Raw genomic sequence first — 15,947 nt, 5'->3', positions numbered from 1 at the left:
ATCAGGAAGCATAGGAACTGAGAAGTGGTCTGTGGTCACAAACTGCAGAACCACTCCTTTATTGGGGGGGTCTTGCTAATTGCCTATAATTTCCACCTGTTGTCTATTCCATTTGCACAACAGCATGTGAAATGTATTGTCAATCAGTGTTGCTTCCTAAGTGGACAGTTTGATTTCACAGACGTGTGATTGACTTGGAGTTACATTGTGTTGTTTAAGTGTTCCCTGTATTTTTTTGAGCAGTATATATATATATATATTTTTTTTTTCAATTGTATTTATTTAAATTTCAGTTTTTAATATCATTATTATAATAATCGGCAGATACACTCCATGGCCGAAAGTGTGTGGACACCTGCTTGTCAAACGTCTCATTCCCAAATTATGGGCATTATTAATATAGAGTTGGTCCTCCCTTTGCTGCTATAAACAGCCTTCATTCTTCTAGGAAGGCTTTCAACTAGATGTTGGAACATTGCTGCAGGGACTTCTCTTCAGCCATAAGATCATTAGTGAGGTCGGCAGTGATGTATTTGTTTTTTTTATTAGGATCCCCACTAGCTGTTGCAAAAGCAGCAGCTACTCTTCCTAGGGTGATTAGGCCTGGGTCGCAGTCAGCGTTCCAACTCATCCCACAGGTGTTGGATGGGGTTGAGGTCAAGGCTCTGTGCAGGCAAGTCAAGTTCCTCCACACCCATCTCGACAAACCATTTCTGTATGGACCTCGCTTTGTGCACGGGAGATTGTCGATGTCATGCTGAAACAGGAAAACCTTCTCCAAACTGTTGCCACAAAGTAGGAAGCACAGAAACGACTAATATGTAATTGTATGCTGTAGCGTTAAGATTTCCCGTCACTGGAACTAAGGGGCCTAGCCCGAACCATGAAGCACAGCCCGAGACCATTATTCCTCCACCAAAACTTTGATGGCACTACGCATTCGGGCGGGTAGCGTTCTCCTAGCATCCGCCAAACCCAGGTTTGTCCGTCGGACTACCAGATGGTGAAGTGTGCTTCATCACTCCAGAGAATGCCTTTCCACTGCTCCAGAATACAATGGCGACGAGCTTTACACACCCACAGCTGACGCTTGGCATGGCGCATGGTGATCTTAGGCCTGTGTGCGGCTGCTTGGCCACGGAAACCCATTTCATGAAGCAGTTTGGAACTCGGTAGTGAATGTAGCAACCCGGGGACAGACAAGTTTTACACGCTATGCGCTTCTGCACTCGACAGTCCCGTTCTGTGAGCTTCTGTGGCCTAACACTGTGGCTGAGCCATTGTTGCTCCCAGATATTTCCACTTCCCAACAACAGCACAGTGGACCGGGGCAGCTCTAGCAGGGCAGAAATTTTACGAACTGATTTGTTGAAAAGTTGCCATCCTATGGTGCCACGTTGAAAGTCATGGAGCTCTTCAGTAAGTCCATTCTACTGTCAATGTTTGTCTATGGAGATTGCATGGCTGCGTGCATGATTTTATACACCTTTCAGCAACGTGTGTGGCTGAAATAGCCAAAACCACTCATTTCAAGGGGTGTCCACGTACTTTTGTATAAATAGTGTATATCAGTTATCTGTGAATATTTCCACTCTAAAATTGGATCCAAAAATCCCTAACAAATTGTAGAACTTCATATACAAATATTCAAAGCATTTCATGAAAAAATGTACAACATGAATTACAATATAATGTAATATATACTGGCAGTCCCCAACTAACCCCACAGACCGGCTATCCAAAGTCTAACTCAATTCAATTTTGCCACAGTTGCACACAGGCTGGCTGAATCTAACTGGCTAAAGAATTTGGCTAGCTTGCTAGCCAGCCTAGGCTAGTTCCAGACAAGACCAGGTTAGATTGTTATAAATGATCTAGAACAGTGAGTGACTAACTGTGTACGGTTTTGGCAGAGTGAACGTACAAATGCTTCCCACACAAGAGACACCCACATCAAAGCACACCGCCAAGACCCAAATCTCATTCTCAGTCGCATTTCCTAATGAGAAAGATTGAAACTGAGGCTAAATAAGTTAATTAGACACTAAAAAAAAGAGAACACTTCAGTTATGTGTGTAATTCCAACACTGAAATGGGTGAAGGCCATTATAAAAGCAACTGTGCATACCATTCTGCATTTCTTATTTAAAATTATAGTTTAACCTATGTAATAAACTGCAGTATATTGTTAATGCCATTTAAAATAGGATCTAATCAAACTGATCCTACTTAAAACATAAAATGAGTAAATTATCAATTTGACAGGCTATCAATTATTCCTCAGAGTAGGGGGAAAGAGATACTGGGGCGGTACTAAATTTAAGGAGAGGGGTACTGTTCACTTTGTAATGCATAAAAACAATTAAATAATTAGATCAGGATCAGACAGTAGGGAGTAAATCAATAAACAAGTGTCTGTACTTGTCTAGGTCTTTAGACGTGAAGGAACTGGGAGATTTGAACTCCACTTAAGTATTTGCGTGTGATGGGGAGGTTACAGCCTGTGGATAATACCACCGGTATAAAAAAGGGAGGGGCGACAGTAGGTAAGTAAGTGGGGATAGAGCCCCAGAAAGTCCAGGCTGCTGTTCTGGTCTCTCCAGCTGCTACTTACATCCCCAGAGCTGGGGCTGGGCAGGGGGAGAGAGTGGTGGGGGTGGACATGGAAGGGGAAGCTCCCCCCCGTGTTGGGCCGCTCGGGGACCAGGGAAGCAGTGAGACAGCTGGAGGGGGAGGTCGGGGTGTGGCTGCCCAGTTCTGGAACACTGCTGTATTTGGGTGGGCGACCTGGGTGAAATGAGACAGACGGAAAAAAAAAGAAAAAAAAAGATGGAGGTGGGAGGGAAACAAACAAACAAACAAACCGTCTGTCCAACATACCTTCGACAGGCGGTCCTCGTTGGCTAGCGTGAAAAAGGGGATGGTGTTGAGTTGAGGGTGGAGGAGGAGAAGCACAGAGCGGAGTTAGTGCACTAAGAGACAGAAGCTACATGCAAGTGGGGTTCAAAAGAAAAAGCAGAGCAAATACGTTGGCAGGGTGGAGGGAAGCTGACAGCTGAAGGGCGTGAGACATCTCTCCCTATTCACTAGGACGTCTACAAATCAACCTCAAAAAGGGACCGTTCAAAGTGATTCACAGTTTGTCAGATGCTTTCATACAGCAAAACATGGTGTGTAAGTGTATTTGGATGGTGCCCATCTTTCCCATTCATTTGGGGTTGAGGCCTACCGATTTCCTAGTGCTCGGATCAACAAATTGACTCCGCTCTAGTTGATGCATGGAAACATCTGACACTGTTACACTTTGAGATGAACTATTATCCCTCTAACCAAAACCTTCCGTTTTTCACAAATGACAATTGGAAAAACTCAAGAAATTTCTACAGTTAGGGATAAAGAAAATGCAGTCAAAATGAAGTCTTCAAGGTAAGAATAGCAGTCTCTTAGTAAGTGTCCCTGCATGGGATTCGGGCCAGCAAGCAAAGAGGTGTCAGCAGAAAGGTTGTGTGTAAAACATTCAGAGCATTTCGTACCATTTACATTAAGTAGATTAAAACATACATGCATCAAATATAGGCCAGACCAGTAATGTATACATCTATACGTCCCCTGGGCATTGGAACAGGTGTATGTGCAGGTGTTTACAGACTCCAGTGTTGACAGCTTGTTGAGTGGATACTGACCTCGCTTTCTGGTTCCCTGGTGAAGCGGAGTGTTTAGGTAGGTCACTGCACTCTTCTTCCTCTGCACAGCGTCGAAAGGAATACATATGTGGGAGAACAAATCCAGCTTTGATTTGACTGCAAAGTCCACGTTGCTCACTCAAAAAGGACACCCGTTTTCTTTTCATATGCTACACAGGGCTAGATTCTAACTCTGAGTCCATGCATTCAGATATTCACATGAATTCAGATATTCACATGCAAGGAAAACAGTGCGTATTATGGTCGCATTTTAAAAAGTATGTGCACTGGCATTCAACCTAATAAGAAACACATTTTGTACAGAGTCGGGTAGTAATGGATTACATGTAATAGAGATTACGTTATCTGATTACAGACATGAAGTATGGAGTTTCTGTATCCCAATTTGCCTATGCTAAAAATACAGATATTTCTGCACATGTGCAGGATATTGTTTTTTTACGTAGTCAAGTGCCTACTCCGTTGCCTACGTAGCTGCTGTAGAGTGCTCCGCTGCCTCTCTCCCCTCCTTGGTTTCCTTTGTCATATATCCTTCTTGTTTGGCCCTGTCCGGGGGTGTCCTCGGATGGGGCCACAGTGTCTCCTGACCCCTCCCGTCTCAGCCTCCAGTATTTATGCTGCAGTAGTTTATGTGTCGGGGGGCTAGGGTCAGTTTGTTATATCTGGAGTACTTCTCCTGTCGTATTCGGTTTCCTGTGTGAATCTAAGTGTGCGTTCTCTAATTCTCCCCTTCTCTCTTTCTTTCTCTCTCTCTCTCGGAGGACCTGAGCCCTAGGACCATGCCCCATGACTACCTGACATGATGAATCCTATCCACCCATCAAGGTGAGTGAATAGGCCTTTTCATTCAATTTATTACTGATATCAAATTACATGGCTTAGCCTCCTATCAGTCACCTAAATATTGGGATATATCATTGAGAGTTAGCAATCTAGCTATTACTACCCTGGTGGTGAATTCGCCCGGGCTATTTGACATTAGTGCCCCATGTAGACAAATTAATCTATATTGAACAAAAAAATGGGAAATTCTGGAACCCCATCTTGACAGTCAAATAAACAACAAAAATCCCAACAATCGCCTCCCGGATGGCGCAGTGGTTAAGGGCGCTGTACTGCAGCGCCAGCTGTGCCATCAGAGACTCTGGGTTCGCGCCCAGGCTCTGTCGTAACCGGCCGCGACCGTGAGGTCCGTGGGGCGACGCACAATTGGCCTAGCGTCGTCCGGGTTAGGGAGGGCTTGGACGGTAGGGATGTCCTTGTCTCATCGCGCACCAGCGACTCCTGTGGCGGGACGGGTGCAGTGCGCGCTAGCCAAGGTTGCCAGGTACACGGTGTTTCCTCCAGCACATTGGTGCGGCTGGCTTCCGGGTTGGATGTGCGATGTGTTAAGAAGCAGTGCGGCTGGTTGGGTTGTGTATCAGAGGACGCATGACTTTCAACCTTCGTCTCTCCCGAGCCCGTACGGGAGTTGTAGCGATGAGACAAGATAGTAGCTACTACAACAATTGGATACCACGAAATTGGGGAGAAAAAGGGGTAAAAATTTAAAATAATCAATCCCAACAATCACACCAAAAAAATCTGGAATCATGCCTTTTTGCTTGGACATTTTAGATTAAACAATTAATTTCTTAAAATCATACCATATTAGTCTAGTACACTTCTTAATGAAGCATGTTGAATGACTTTAAAAGATGATTTGGCTAAAACATTTAGTCTATTGCATGACCCTGCCACAAATTTTTGGTGCAACCTAATCATGGGCTGAAAACTTTAGTATGGAGCCCTGTGACAATGCTCTCACACATAAAGAACATGTGAATGATAAGACCTTCATAATCTCACACATCGCAATTTGGAAATACTAATTTTAGGCTCCTAAATAAAATAATGCTATAGTAGGTGCCTGTTTTTAAAACATCTGGGTGTTAGTGAAAGTAATCAGATTACTTTATTCATTTTGAGTTATTTTTTAAGTAATCCGCCCAACATTGATTGTGTATCAGTTGTTGTAGTAATGTGTGGTTACACTATAATAAATTTTAAAAATGTGATAAGTAGAAGAACAGCCATACCTCGGGCTCAAACACAGCTCCACTGTACACCGGGTTCGCCGTTGTTCTTCGCTTACGCTCCTGCCTTCTGCTTTGAATTTCTATAAACAAAGAGCAGCATCTTAATACAAGCATTGCAGTATACACTTCTAGGGAATGAAGGTGAATGTAGCAACTGGAATTTAATTTAGGCCTAACCGGCAGCACTTACCTTCCATATGGTCATGGGTGACAAGTCCGAGGGCAACCATGAAGGCAAGTTTCTGGGGGAAACAATGGAAGGGTATTAGGACAACCACCCACAAAAATGGTGCCCTGTGTGAGGAGAATTCCCCAAAAAATATATTTAAAACACACATCCTTGACTTTTTCACGTTACATTCTTAGTCAAATTTATTATTATTTCCTCTCTCAATCTACACACAATACCCCAAAATGTCAAAGTGAAAATATATATATATATTTTTTTACATCTCTTGCCAATTTATAAACATAAACTGAAATACCCTATTGACATAAGTATTTAGACCAGGGGTGTCAAACTCATTTCGCATCGTGGGCCACATACGGCCTAGGGAGATGTCAAGTGGGCCGGACCATTAAAATTATACCATACTCTGCTATAAATAACCAAAATATCATGTCTTTCCTTTGTTTTGGTGTAAAGAAGCACAAGAACATTAGGAAAATATTGAAATTTAATGAACTATCCTTTTACAAAACATTTCATGAAACACCTCATATTTCCTTAGACAAATGTGCAATTGACTTTTATCATTCACAAATATGCATTGCAACTGATCCCACTGATTGTACGAAGGCACAAAACTTTAATTGGTACTGAAAAATATAGTAATGCACTTTAAGATTAAATGAGACTTTTAAAGAAAGGAATTTTAAACCACTTACACATACGCATATAAAATCTAAATGTAATCCCTGCGTACACCTTACAAACTAAGGAGAGTGATTTTAAATGTGTAATGAAGAAAGTGTTCGCCTGTCCTGTAAATCTGTAAACTTCATACATGAAACATACATACACATACAATACATACTGAAAATTTATGGAGTTGTATGAACAGTAGAATTCCATCACACAACTTTTGTTTTGAAGCTGCTGACTAACATTAAAGTGCACATTTTTTAAATCACCACAGTAAGGATTCATCTTCACAGAGCTGTATTCTTTCAATGCAAACAGTATCTAAGGCAGCATTTTAAAGGTGTTAGTCTAGTCTGGACTTGTATTTGTACCTGAAACTTGGCATCTTTTGGCCTGTACAAGTGCATCAACACCAGGTGTCATGTCCTGACTAGCTGTCACTTTCAGAATGTCATTTAAGTGCTTGTTTGTGAGCCTTGAACGCATTTTTGTTTTATTGATATTCATCACTGAGAAAATTTGTTCACAAAGGTAGGTTGTCCCAAACATGCACAAAATTTTAGCAGCCAGGGCTGTTAATTTGGGGTACCCTGGTAGTAGATACTGATAAAAATCTGTCCAGACCTACAGAGGCAAATTTGCCCTTCAAATCTGCATCACACTGCAAATCAATTATCTCTAGCTGAATTTCGACCGGCAGATCAGAAGCTTTAACTGTGAAAGGTGAGCGAAAAACTGAAAATTCTGTCTCAAGTTCACCAAATACCTGAAAACGTTTCTCAAACTCCCGCAGTAGTCCTGCAATTTTGTCTTTGTACCGTTTCATGTCCGCATCAGGTCTGGTCACACACACATCTCTCAGACAGGGAAATGAGCAGGGTTGCCATTTGCCAGTTGCATCTCCCACAAAGTCAGCTTCAACTTAAATGCATGTATGTTGTCAGAAAACTGTGTGACAACTTTTTTGCGGCCTTGCAACATTTTGTTCAGATTGTTCAAGTGTTCAGTAATATCAACCAAGAATGCAAGGTCCCGTAGCCATTCCTGAGATTGTAATTCCAACACCGGTTTTCCTTTTTTCTCCATGAACTGTCCGATTTCCTCTCGTAGATCAAAGAAATGCCTCAGCACAGCGCCTCGGCTTAACCATCTCACTTCAGTGTGGTATGGCAGGCTGTGGGTAATGTTGCTGTCGCTGAGAAGTTTGTCAAACTGACGATGGTTCAGACCTCTGGACCGGATGAAATTTACAGTGCGAACAACCACCTCCATGACGTGGTCCATTTTCAGCGACTTGCAACACAATGCCTCCTGGTGCAAAATACAGTGAAATGTCCAGAAACGATCTCCTCCATTAAGGGCTTGTACTTTGTCTTTGAACTTTGTCGCGACACCTGCTTTCTTTCCGACCATGGATGGCGCGCCGTCTGTAGCCAGGCTGACAGCGCGGGACCAGTCCACTCCAACTCTGTCCAATGCAGCAACGACAGAGCCGAAAATGTCCTCGGCTGTTGTGGTGTCCATCATTGGCACCAACTCAAGAAACTCTTCAGTAACAGTCAATGTCTCATCAACTCCTCGAATAAATATGGCCAGTTGGGCCACGTCTGTGATGTCAGTGCTCTCGTCAATTGCCACGGAAAATGCAATAAATGACTTGACTCTCCGTTTCAATTGACTGTCTAAATCTGCCGATAGTTCCGAAATCCTCTCTGCTATAGTATTCCTCGTCAGGCTAATATTGGCAAAAGCTTGTCGCTTCTCGGGACATACAAGTTCAGCCGCCTTCATCATGCATCGTTTAACAAAGTCACCGTCGGAATACGGCTTCGATGCTAATGCTATTTCGCTAGCAATTAGGTAGCTGGCTTTTACCGCTGCTTCACTGACTTCTCGGCTCTGGATGAAAGTTGACTGCTGTTTCCTCAGACCCGCCAGCAATTCGTTAATCTTATCTCTTCTCAGTTGTCCTTGCAAGCCGTCATATTTTTCGCTGTGATGAGTCTCGTAGTGGCGTCGAATATTATATTCCTTCAATACCGAAACTTGTTGCAAACACACCAAGCACAAAGGTTTTCCGTGCATCTCTGTAAATAAATAGGACGTGGTCCATTTTTCTTTGAAAATTCTACACTCCTTATCTACTTTTCTCCGTTTGGATAACGACATTTTGGCTAATGAGGGTATAGCGGAGAGGTAGAGACCAAGGTATTAACAACGTCGTAACAAGCAGCAGATGGCGCATTGATACCGTCTGCTGTTTTCAGTCTGTCTCAGTGATGCGGCTTGTCTTCTACTCTGATGGAAAGAGTGCGCCCCTTAGCGGATAATCCATGAATTGCAGCAAATTAAAAATATTAATTCCATGTCTTTTATGCATTTTTTCCACTTTCAAATTATCCTGCGGGCCTGATCGAACCTCCTTGGGGGCCGGTTCCGGCCCGCGGGCCGTATGTTTGACACCCCTGATTTAGACCCTTTGCTCTGAGATTCGAAATTGAGCTCAGGTGCATCCTGTTTCCATTGATCATCCTTGAGATGTTTATACAACTTGTTTATGTTTATACACCTTTGATACCAAAGGTGGCAAATTCACCTGTGGTAAGTCCACCTTTCTATATGAGGTCCCACAGCTGACAGTGCATGTCAGAGCAAAAACTAAGCCATGAGGTCGAAGGAATTGTCCGTAGAGCTCTGAGACAGGATTGTGCCGAGCACAGATCTGGAAAAGGGTACCAAAAAAATCTGCAGCATTGAAAGTCACCAAGAACACAGTGGCCTCCATCATTCTGAGATAGAAGAAGTTTGGAACCACCAAGAATCTTCCTAGAGCTGGCCAACCGGACAAACTGAGAAATCAGGGGAGAAGGGCATTGGTCAGGGAGGTGTTAAAAAAAAACAGATTCTCTGGTCTGATGAAACCAAGATTGAACGTCTGAAGGAAACCTTAAACCATCCCTACAGTGAAGCATGGTAGTGGCAGCATCAGTGGGGATGTTTTGCAGGGACAGAGAGATTCTTGATGAAAACCTGATCCAGGGCGCTCAGTACCTCAGTCCAACAGGACAATAACCCGAGGCACACAGCCATGAAAAGGCAGGAGTGGCTTCAGGACAAGTCTCTGAATGTCCTTGAGTGGCCCAGCCAGAGCCCGGACTTGAACATCTCTGGAGAAACCTGGAAATGCCTGTGCAGAAACACTCCCCATCCAACCTGACAGAGCTTGAGAGGATATGCAGAGAAGAAATGGGAGAAACTCCCCAAATACAGGTGTGCCAAGCTTGAAGCATCATACCCAAGAAGACGTGAGGTTGTAATTGCTTTTTTCTTCATATCCAAGACTCAAGGTTGTAATCGCTGCTTCAACAAAGTACTGAGTAAAGGGTCTGAATACTTATTTAAAATCTGATATTTCATTTTTTAAAATTATAATAATTAGCAAAAATGTCTAAAGAAAACTGTTTTTGCCTTGTCATTATGGGTTATTGTGTGTAGATTGACCGGGGGGGAACGATTTAATCAATTTTAGAATAAGGTTGTAAACTCAAAAAGTGGAAAAAGTCAAGTGGTCTGAATACTTTCCGAAGGCATTGTATAGCGTGCAATTATCTGTAAGGTCCCTCAGTTGAGTAGTGAACTTCAAACACAGATCCAACCACAAAGACCAATGCCTCGCAAAGGGCACCTATTGGTAGATTGTTAAAAATGGAATATGCCTATCCCTTTGAGCATGGTGAAGTAATTAATTACACGTGGATAGTGACTTGATGTATCAATACACCCAGTCACTATAAAGATACAGGCGTTCTTCCCAACTCCGTTGCCGGAGAGGAAGGAAACCACTCAGGGACTTCACAATGAGGCCAATGGTGATTTTAAAACCGTTAAAACAGTTAAAGTTGAATGGCTGTGATAGAACACTGAGGATGGATCAACAACATTGTAGTTACACCACAATACTAACTTAACTGACAGGGTGAAAAGGAGGAAGCATGTACAGAATACAAATATTCACCAAGCATGCATCCTGTTTGCAATAAGGTACTAAAAGTAAAACTGATAAAAATGTGGCAAAGAAATTAACTTCATGTCCTGTATACAAAGTATTATGTTTGGGGCAAATTGAACACAACATCACTGAATACTACTCTTCATATTTTCAAGCATGGAAGTGGCTGAATCATGTTATGGGTATGCTTGTCATCGGAAATTAATAGGGAGTTATTTTTATATTAAAAGGAAACAGAATCTAAGCAAAGGGAAAAAATCATAAAGCTAAGCAAAGGGAAAAAATCATAGAGGAAAACCTGGTTCAGTCTGCTTTCCAACAGACACAGAGAAATATTCACCTTTGACCAGGACAATAACCTAAAACACAAGGCCAAATATACACTGGAGTTGCTTACCAAGACAACATTGTATGTTCCTAAGTGGCCTAGTTTCAGTTGACTTGAAAATGGCTGTATAGCAATGATCATCAAACAAATTGACAGAGCTTGAAGAATTTGTAAATAATAATGTACAATCCAGGTGTGCAAAGCTCTAAGAATTACCCAAATACTTACAACTGTAATCCCTGCCAAAGATGATTCTAACATGTATTGACTCAAGGAATACTTTTCTAATCAAGATGAGTTTTATTTTTCATATATTTTTACCTTCTGTGTATTTTGGCTAGATCTTTGACAGAGAAAAAAAATGTACAAATCCATTTTAATCCCAGTTTGTAACAACAAAATGTGGAAAAAGTCTAGGGGTTTTCTGAAGGCACTATCTATAATTTACTTGATATGTTTATACTGTATCTTTGGCAGAGCCTGCCTCATTACAGAATGTTATCTGTGAAGGATTGTCTAAAACTGAGGTTCTATCAGTAGGCTGATACTCCCCAAAATGTAAAAGTATGCATTTGTTATGCTGGTTTGATCCCAAGTTTACAATGAAGCATTAGTGCCAACTCCAGTGTACCTGAGGATTGTCCTCTCTCTTCGGTCTGGGTGCTGGAGACAGAGGAGGGGTGCTGCTTGCCAACATTTTCTGCTCCAATCCTCTGTGAGCTTTAACAGCCTGGAAACATGAGAGGAAAACAAAGCTCTCAAATCATTAAAAACAGAGTAAGAGTTATAAGTGTAGAATGACTTCAATTCTGAAAAGGAGACAAGTCGCTTTCCCCATCCCCTAACCATGGTACTGACCTTGGTGTCTGAGGAGAGGCTGCTGATCTGCAGTGTCTGCTTGGGGGTGGCGAGGCGTGCCGATGCCGGGGCCGTGATAACGATGCCTGTCACAGTGCCTGTGTGCTGGCCACTTTTGGCGCCGGCGGAAGCACATGGCTGGCCGTTGACAATGCGCACCTGGTGGATGGGCCCGGCGCTGGAGGTCAGCGAGGAGGAGCTCAACTTGGTGGTCAGCATCACCGGGCCCCGCTGGAGCAACTGGGGCGCCGCCATCATGGCCGGAGGGGGTGCCGGGGCGATTGGCACGTTATTGGGCGTGACGGGCTTCGGACGGACCTGAGTCGGGAGGATAGGGGTCAAAGATTAGCCAATTAGCTGATAAGGCATTACGTGTCATTTTGGAGCTTAGGGGTCTTCATAAACGTGTGTAAAAGGGACTGACCAGGGACAGGTAATGCCAACGTGGTGCTGAGATATCACTGACTGTAGATGGAGGCATACTACAGTCGCCACTTGACTATGAACACTTAGGTAAGGCAGTTGTAAGTAAAAGTGACACCACAGATGTGAGTAGTCATTCATTTTTAAAAGGAACACAATCAAAACCAGCAAAAATACTGGTAACCTTTGTGGTTTTGCTAATGTTCCTTTTGCCTTTGCTGGTGTTCCTTATCCATATAAGCAGAAATATTTTGCAGGAGTCGACATGGCCTGTTAGAGTCGCGTTGTTATTTCCTAGGAGTTCAATACACCATAGCCCACCACGATTTAGTTTAACCCCCTGGTTGGATGGACTTACTGTGACTCGCGCTGTACCGGAATGCCTAAAGCTTGACTAAGAATGAGCCCACTGTTGAGGGATGCTGAGCTCCCAGTGGCATTACACACCTTAATAACAGGGCATTAAATCAAACGTTCACACCCAGGGTTAAAAACAGGTTATGGGCAATTCCACGGTAAATGAGTGATACAGAGACTCAGATTTTTCACTTCAAGATGTGAAACAAAAATCAATAAATTGCAAATGTAATCCTTTAGACCTCAATAATAATCAACAGCAACATTCTAGAATTAAGAGTTTAAGATAAAACAAATCACATATATTTCAAAACAGACATAGCACAAAAACAAAGAACAAATGACAATTATAAGACAACTTACACACGAACAAAAGTAAACGTAACAATTTCAAAGATTTCACTGAGTTACAGTTCATATAAGGAAATCAGTCAATTTAAATGAATTCATTAGGCCCTAATCTATGGATTTCCCATGACTGGGCTGTTGATTGTGGCCTGTGGAATGTTGTTCCTCTTCAATGGACATGCAAAGTTGCTGAATATTGGCAGGAACTAGAATACACTGTTGAACGCGTCGATCCAGAGCATCCCAAACATGCTCTATGGGTTACATGTCTGGTGTGTATGCAGACCATAGAAGTACTGGGAAATTTTCAGCAACCAGAAATTGTGTACAGATCCTTGAGACATGGGGCAGTGCATTATCATGCTGAAACATGAGGTGATGGCGACGGATGAATAGCACGACAATGGACCTCAGGATCTCGACACGAAAGCTGTGGCATTTGTGTTGTGTGACAAAACCGCACATTTTAGAGTGACCTTTTATTGTCCCCAGCACAAGCTGCACCTGTATAATGATTATGCTGTTCAATCAACTTCTTGATCTGCCACGTCAGGTGGATGGATTATCTTGGCAAAGGAGAAATGCTCACCAACAGGGATGTAAACAAATGTATGCACAACATTTGAGAGAAATACACTTTTTGTGCGTATAGAACATTTATGGGATCTTTTATTTCAGCTCACAAAACATGAGACCAACACTTAACATGTTGCATTTATATTTTTTGTTCAGTGTAGTTTTAAAGAGCTCAACCTCCTCTTTAATATGACACCACATTCATTCCTATAGGAATAACATTAATTTTGTCTTCCATTGTGTAAAGACTCTCACTATCAAAAAACGATAAACACACCATAAAACTTGAGTATTCAAAATTGTAGTAAATTTGACTAAGTTACTCACTCAAAATGTACCAAGTATAAAATATTATACGTAGAAATAGTATTTTCACATAAATATTTAATTATCAAAAAATGTGACGAGGACAATTCAGAATGCATTTCAAAATCCAAACAAAGTAGGCTATTTGACAGCCAATGACTTACTTCTGTAACAATGTAAATAACTACATCAAAATGTAGATAACCTCTCTCAATAAGATTTAGTACCGATCAGGCCTGACACCAAATGCAGAAATAGTAGCTTACTTTGACAACAATTCAGTTAATCTTCATCTAATACTTGTTGCATTAAGAGGAAAGAATCTAAACGCACCCACACAAAGTAGGCCATTGTATTGACAAAGATTATTACTACTGTAACAATGTAAAAATGCAAACAACTATTCAGAGTATTTCAAAAAGTAGATTTCCTCTCTCAGTAAGATTTAGTAGACTAGGTCTGACAAAAAGTTGAAATAGTAGCCTACTTTGACAACAACTCAGTAAATTATATGTGGCGACGGACAGGTTGATGTTTAAACACCAGATGTGGGAGAGAAAAAAAAAACGCAAAAAAAAATAAACCTGACTCATATCACTAAAAAAATCCAAAACCCCTTTTACAGTCACTTTAGGATCAAGCTCTGTAGCTCAAGGGTGAACAATGATGGGACTTGGGGCAGGCGCACTCCATGGAAACAGGCTCCCTTCTTGGGTATGCTCTCCCTCTGCTTGCTTCCTCCTCTTGCTCTTCCTCTGCATCCTTCTCTCCATGTTCCTCTCCCACCACTCATTAACTATTGTTTATATAGGACGTTGAAAGAAAAAGATTACAAAGATGACTCTGTGCAATTTAGCCAAACACGTTTAGAATATTACCTCATCTACTTCGATGGGCATAGTCAGATGTTTGTCTTTGTAGGGAGGGAGTGAGACGATCAAGTGACAGCATTATGAGCGAAGCACAATGTCGCGGCAGGGTAGCCTGGTGGTTAGAGCGTTGGACTAGTAACCGAAAGGTTGCAAGTTCGAATCCCCGAGCTGACAAATCTGTCGTTCTGCCCCCGAACAGGCAGTTAACCCACTGTTCCTAAGCAGTCATTGAAAATAAGAATTTGTTCTTAACCGACTTGCCTAGTAAAATAAAAAGGTAAAATTTAAAAAATATATATAAAAAAAACTTGTTTTCTTGCCTGACAGACTAAGTACAGAGTTTGCCAGTGTTGGCTGATTATAGTTACGAAGCTGGGACAGTTTCCAAATTAATTGAATAGGTAGAAACATGACAAAACAAGCAAGTTTTTCGCTGGCAATGTAAACAAATATCAATGCAACGCAATATCATGAGCGCAACTGCACGGGCATCTGCCCTAAAGCGACAGCTAGGCTGTCAAATAATAGGAAAACGAGGCAATGTATATACTATGAACATCTGTACCTAGCAAACTTGACAAACCCGGACCTAAGTCCAACAGATAAACACAAATGACTTTCATCTCCATTTTGGTGGCTAGTTAGTTGGTTGTCTATATAACTAGCTAGTGAAAGTGACAGCTGAGTTTGGCTCTTCGCAAACGCAGACCAAATTTACCACCACATACAACTTTTCTTGTCTGACAAACTAGCTAGCTGTAGGAAGAATCTTGGGCCGTTTCCATATGAATTAAATTGGTAGAAATAAGACAAAACAGCCAACTAATTACCTGACTATATTAGAGGTCAACCGATTATGATTTTTCAACACCGATACCGATTACTGGAGGACCAAAAAAAGCCGATAGAGTAATTGGCCGATTTATATATTTATATTTGTAATAATGACAATTACAACAATACTGAATGAATACTTATTTGAACTTAATACATAAATAAAATCATCGTATATATAATACATAAATAAAATCAATTTAGTCTCAAATAAATAATGAAACATGTTCAATTTGGTTTAAATAATGCAAACACAGTGTTCGAGAAGAAAGTAAAAGTGCAATATATGCCATGTAAAAAAGCTAACGTTTAAGTTTCTTGCTCAGAACATGACAACATATGAAAGCTGGTGGTTCCTTCTAACATGACTCTTCAATATTACCAGTTAA

General features: G+C 41.7%; 1 protein-coding gene across 6 annotated transcripts in view; it reads right to left on the bottom strand.

Moving 5' to 3' along the window:
- The window catches only part of phf21ab (PHD finger protein 21Ab), a 76,230-nt gene that overhangs the window by 14,117 nt on the left and 46,166 nt on the right, over window positions 1-15,947 (bottom strand). For 4 of the 6 annotated variants that reach the window (XM_046356677.1, XM_046356712.1, XM_046356694.1 and 1 more), the window contains 6 exons: window positions 11,843-12,160; window positions 11,616-11,714; window positions 5,973-6,024; window positions 5,783-5,862; window positions 3,684-3,744; window positions 2,615-2,787 (listed from right to left, as the gene is read on the bottom strand). In XM_046356677.1, coding sequence (XP_046212633.1) covers window positions 2,615-2,787; window positions 3,684-3,744; window positions 5,783-5,862; window positions 5,973-6,024; window positions 11,616-11,714; window positions 11,843-12,160 — 783 coding nt within the window. Of the gene's footprint in view, window positions 1-2,614; window positions 2,788-2,880; window positions 2,904-3,683; window positions 3,745-5,782; window positions 5,863-5,972; window positions 6,025-11,615; window positions 11,715-11,842; window positions 12,161-15,947 lie in introns of all 6 variants that reach the window. The other 2 variants (XM_046356704.1, XM_046356721.1) reach the window with 1 other exon arrangement.

Source organism: Oncorhynchus gorbuscha, linkage group LG01 (assembly GCF_021184085.1).
Source record: "Oncorhynchus gorbuscha isolate QuinsamMale2020 ecotype Even-year linkage group LG01, OgorEven_v1.0, whole genome shotgun sequence".
In the NCBI taxonomy this organism is placed as follows: domain Eukaryota; kingdom Metazoa; phylum Chordata; class Actinopteri; order Salmoniformes; family Salmonidae; genus Oncorhynchus; species Oncorhynchus gorbuscha.
The sequence above is the reverse complement of the archived record's forward strand: the minus strand, read 5'-3'. Positions and strand labels throughout refer to the sequence as shown.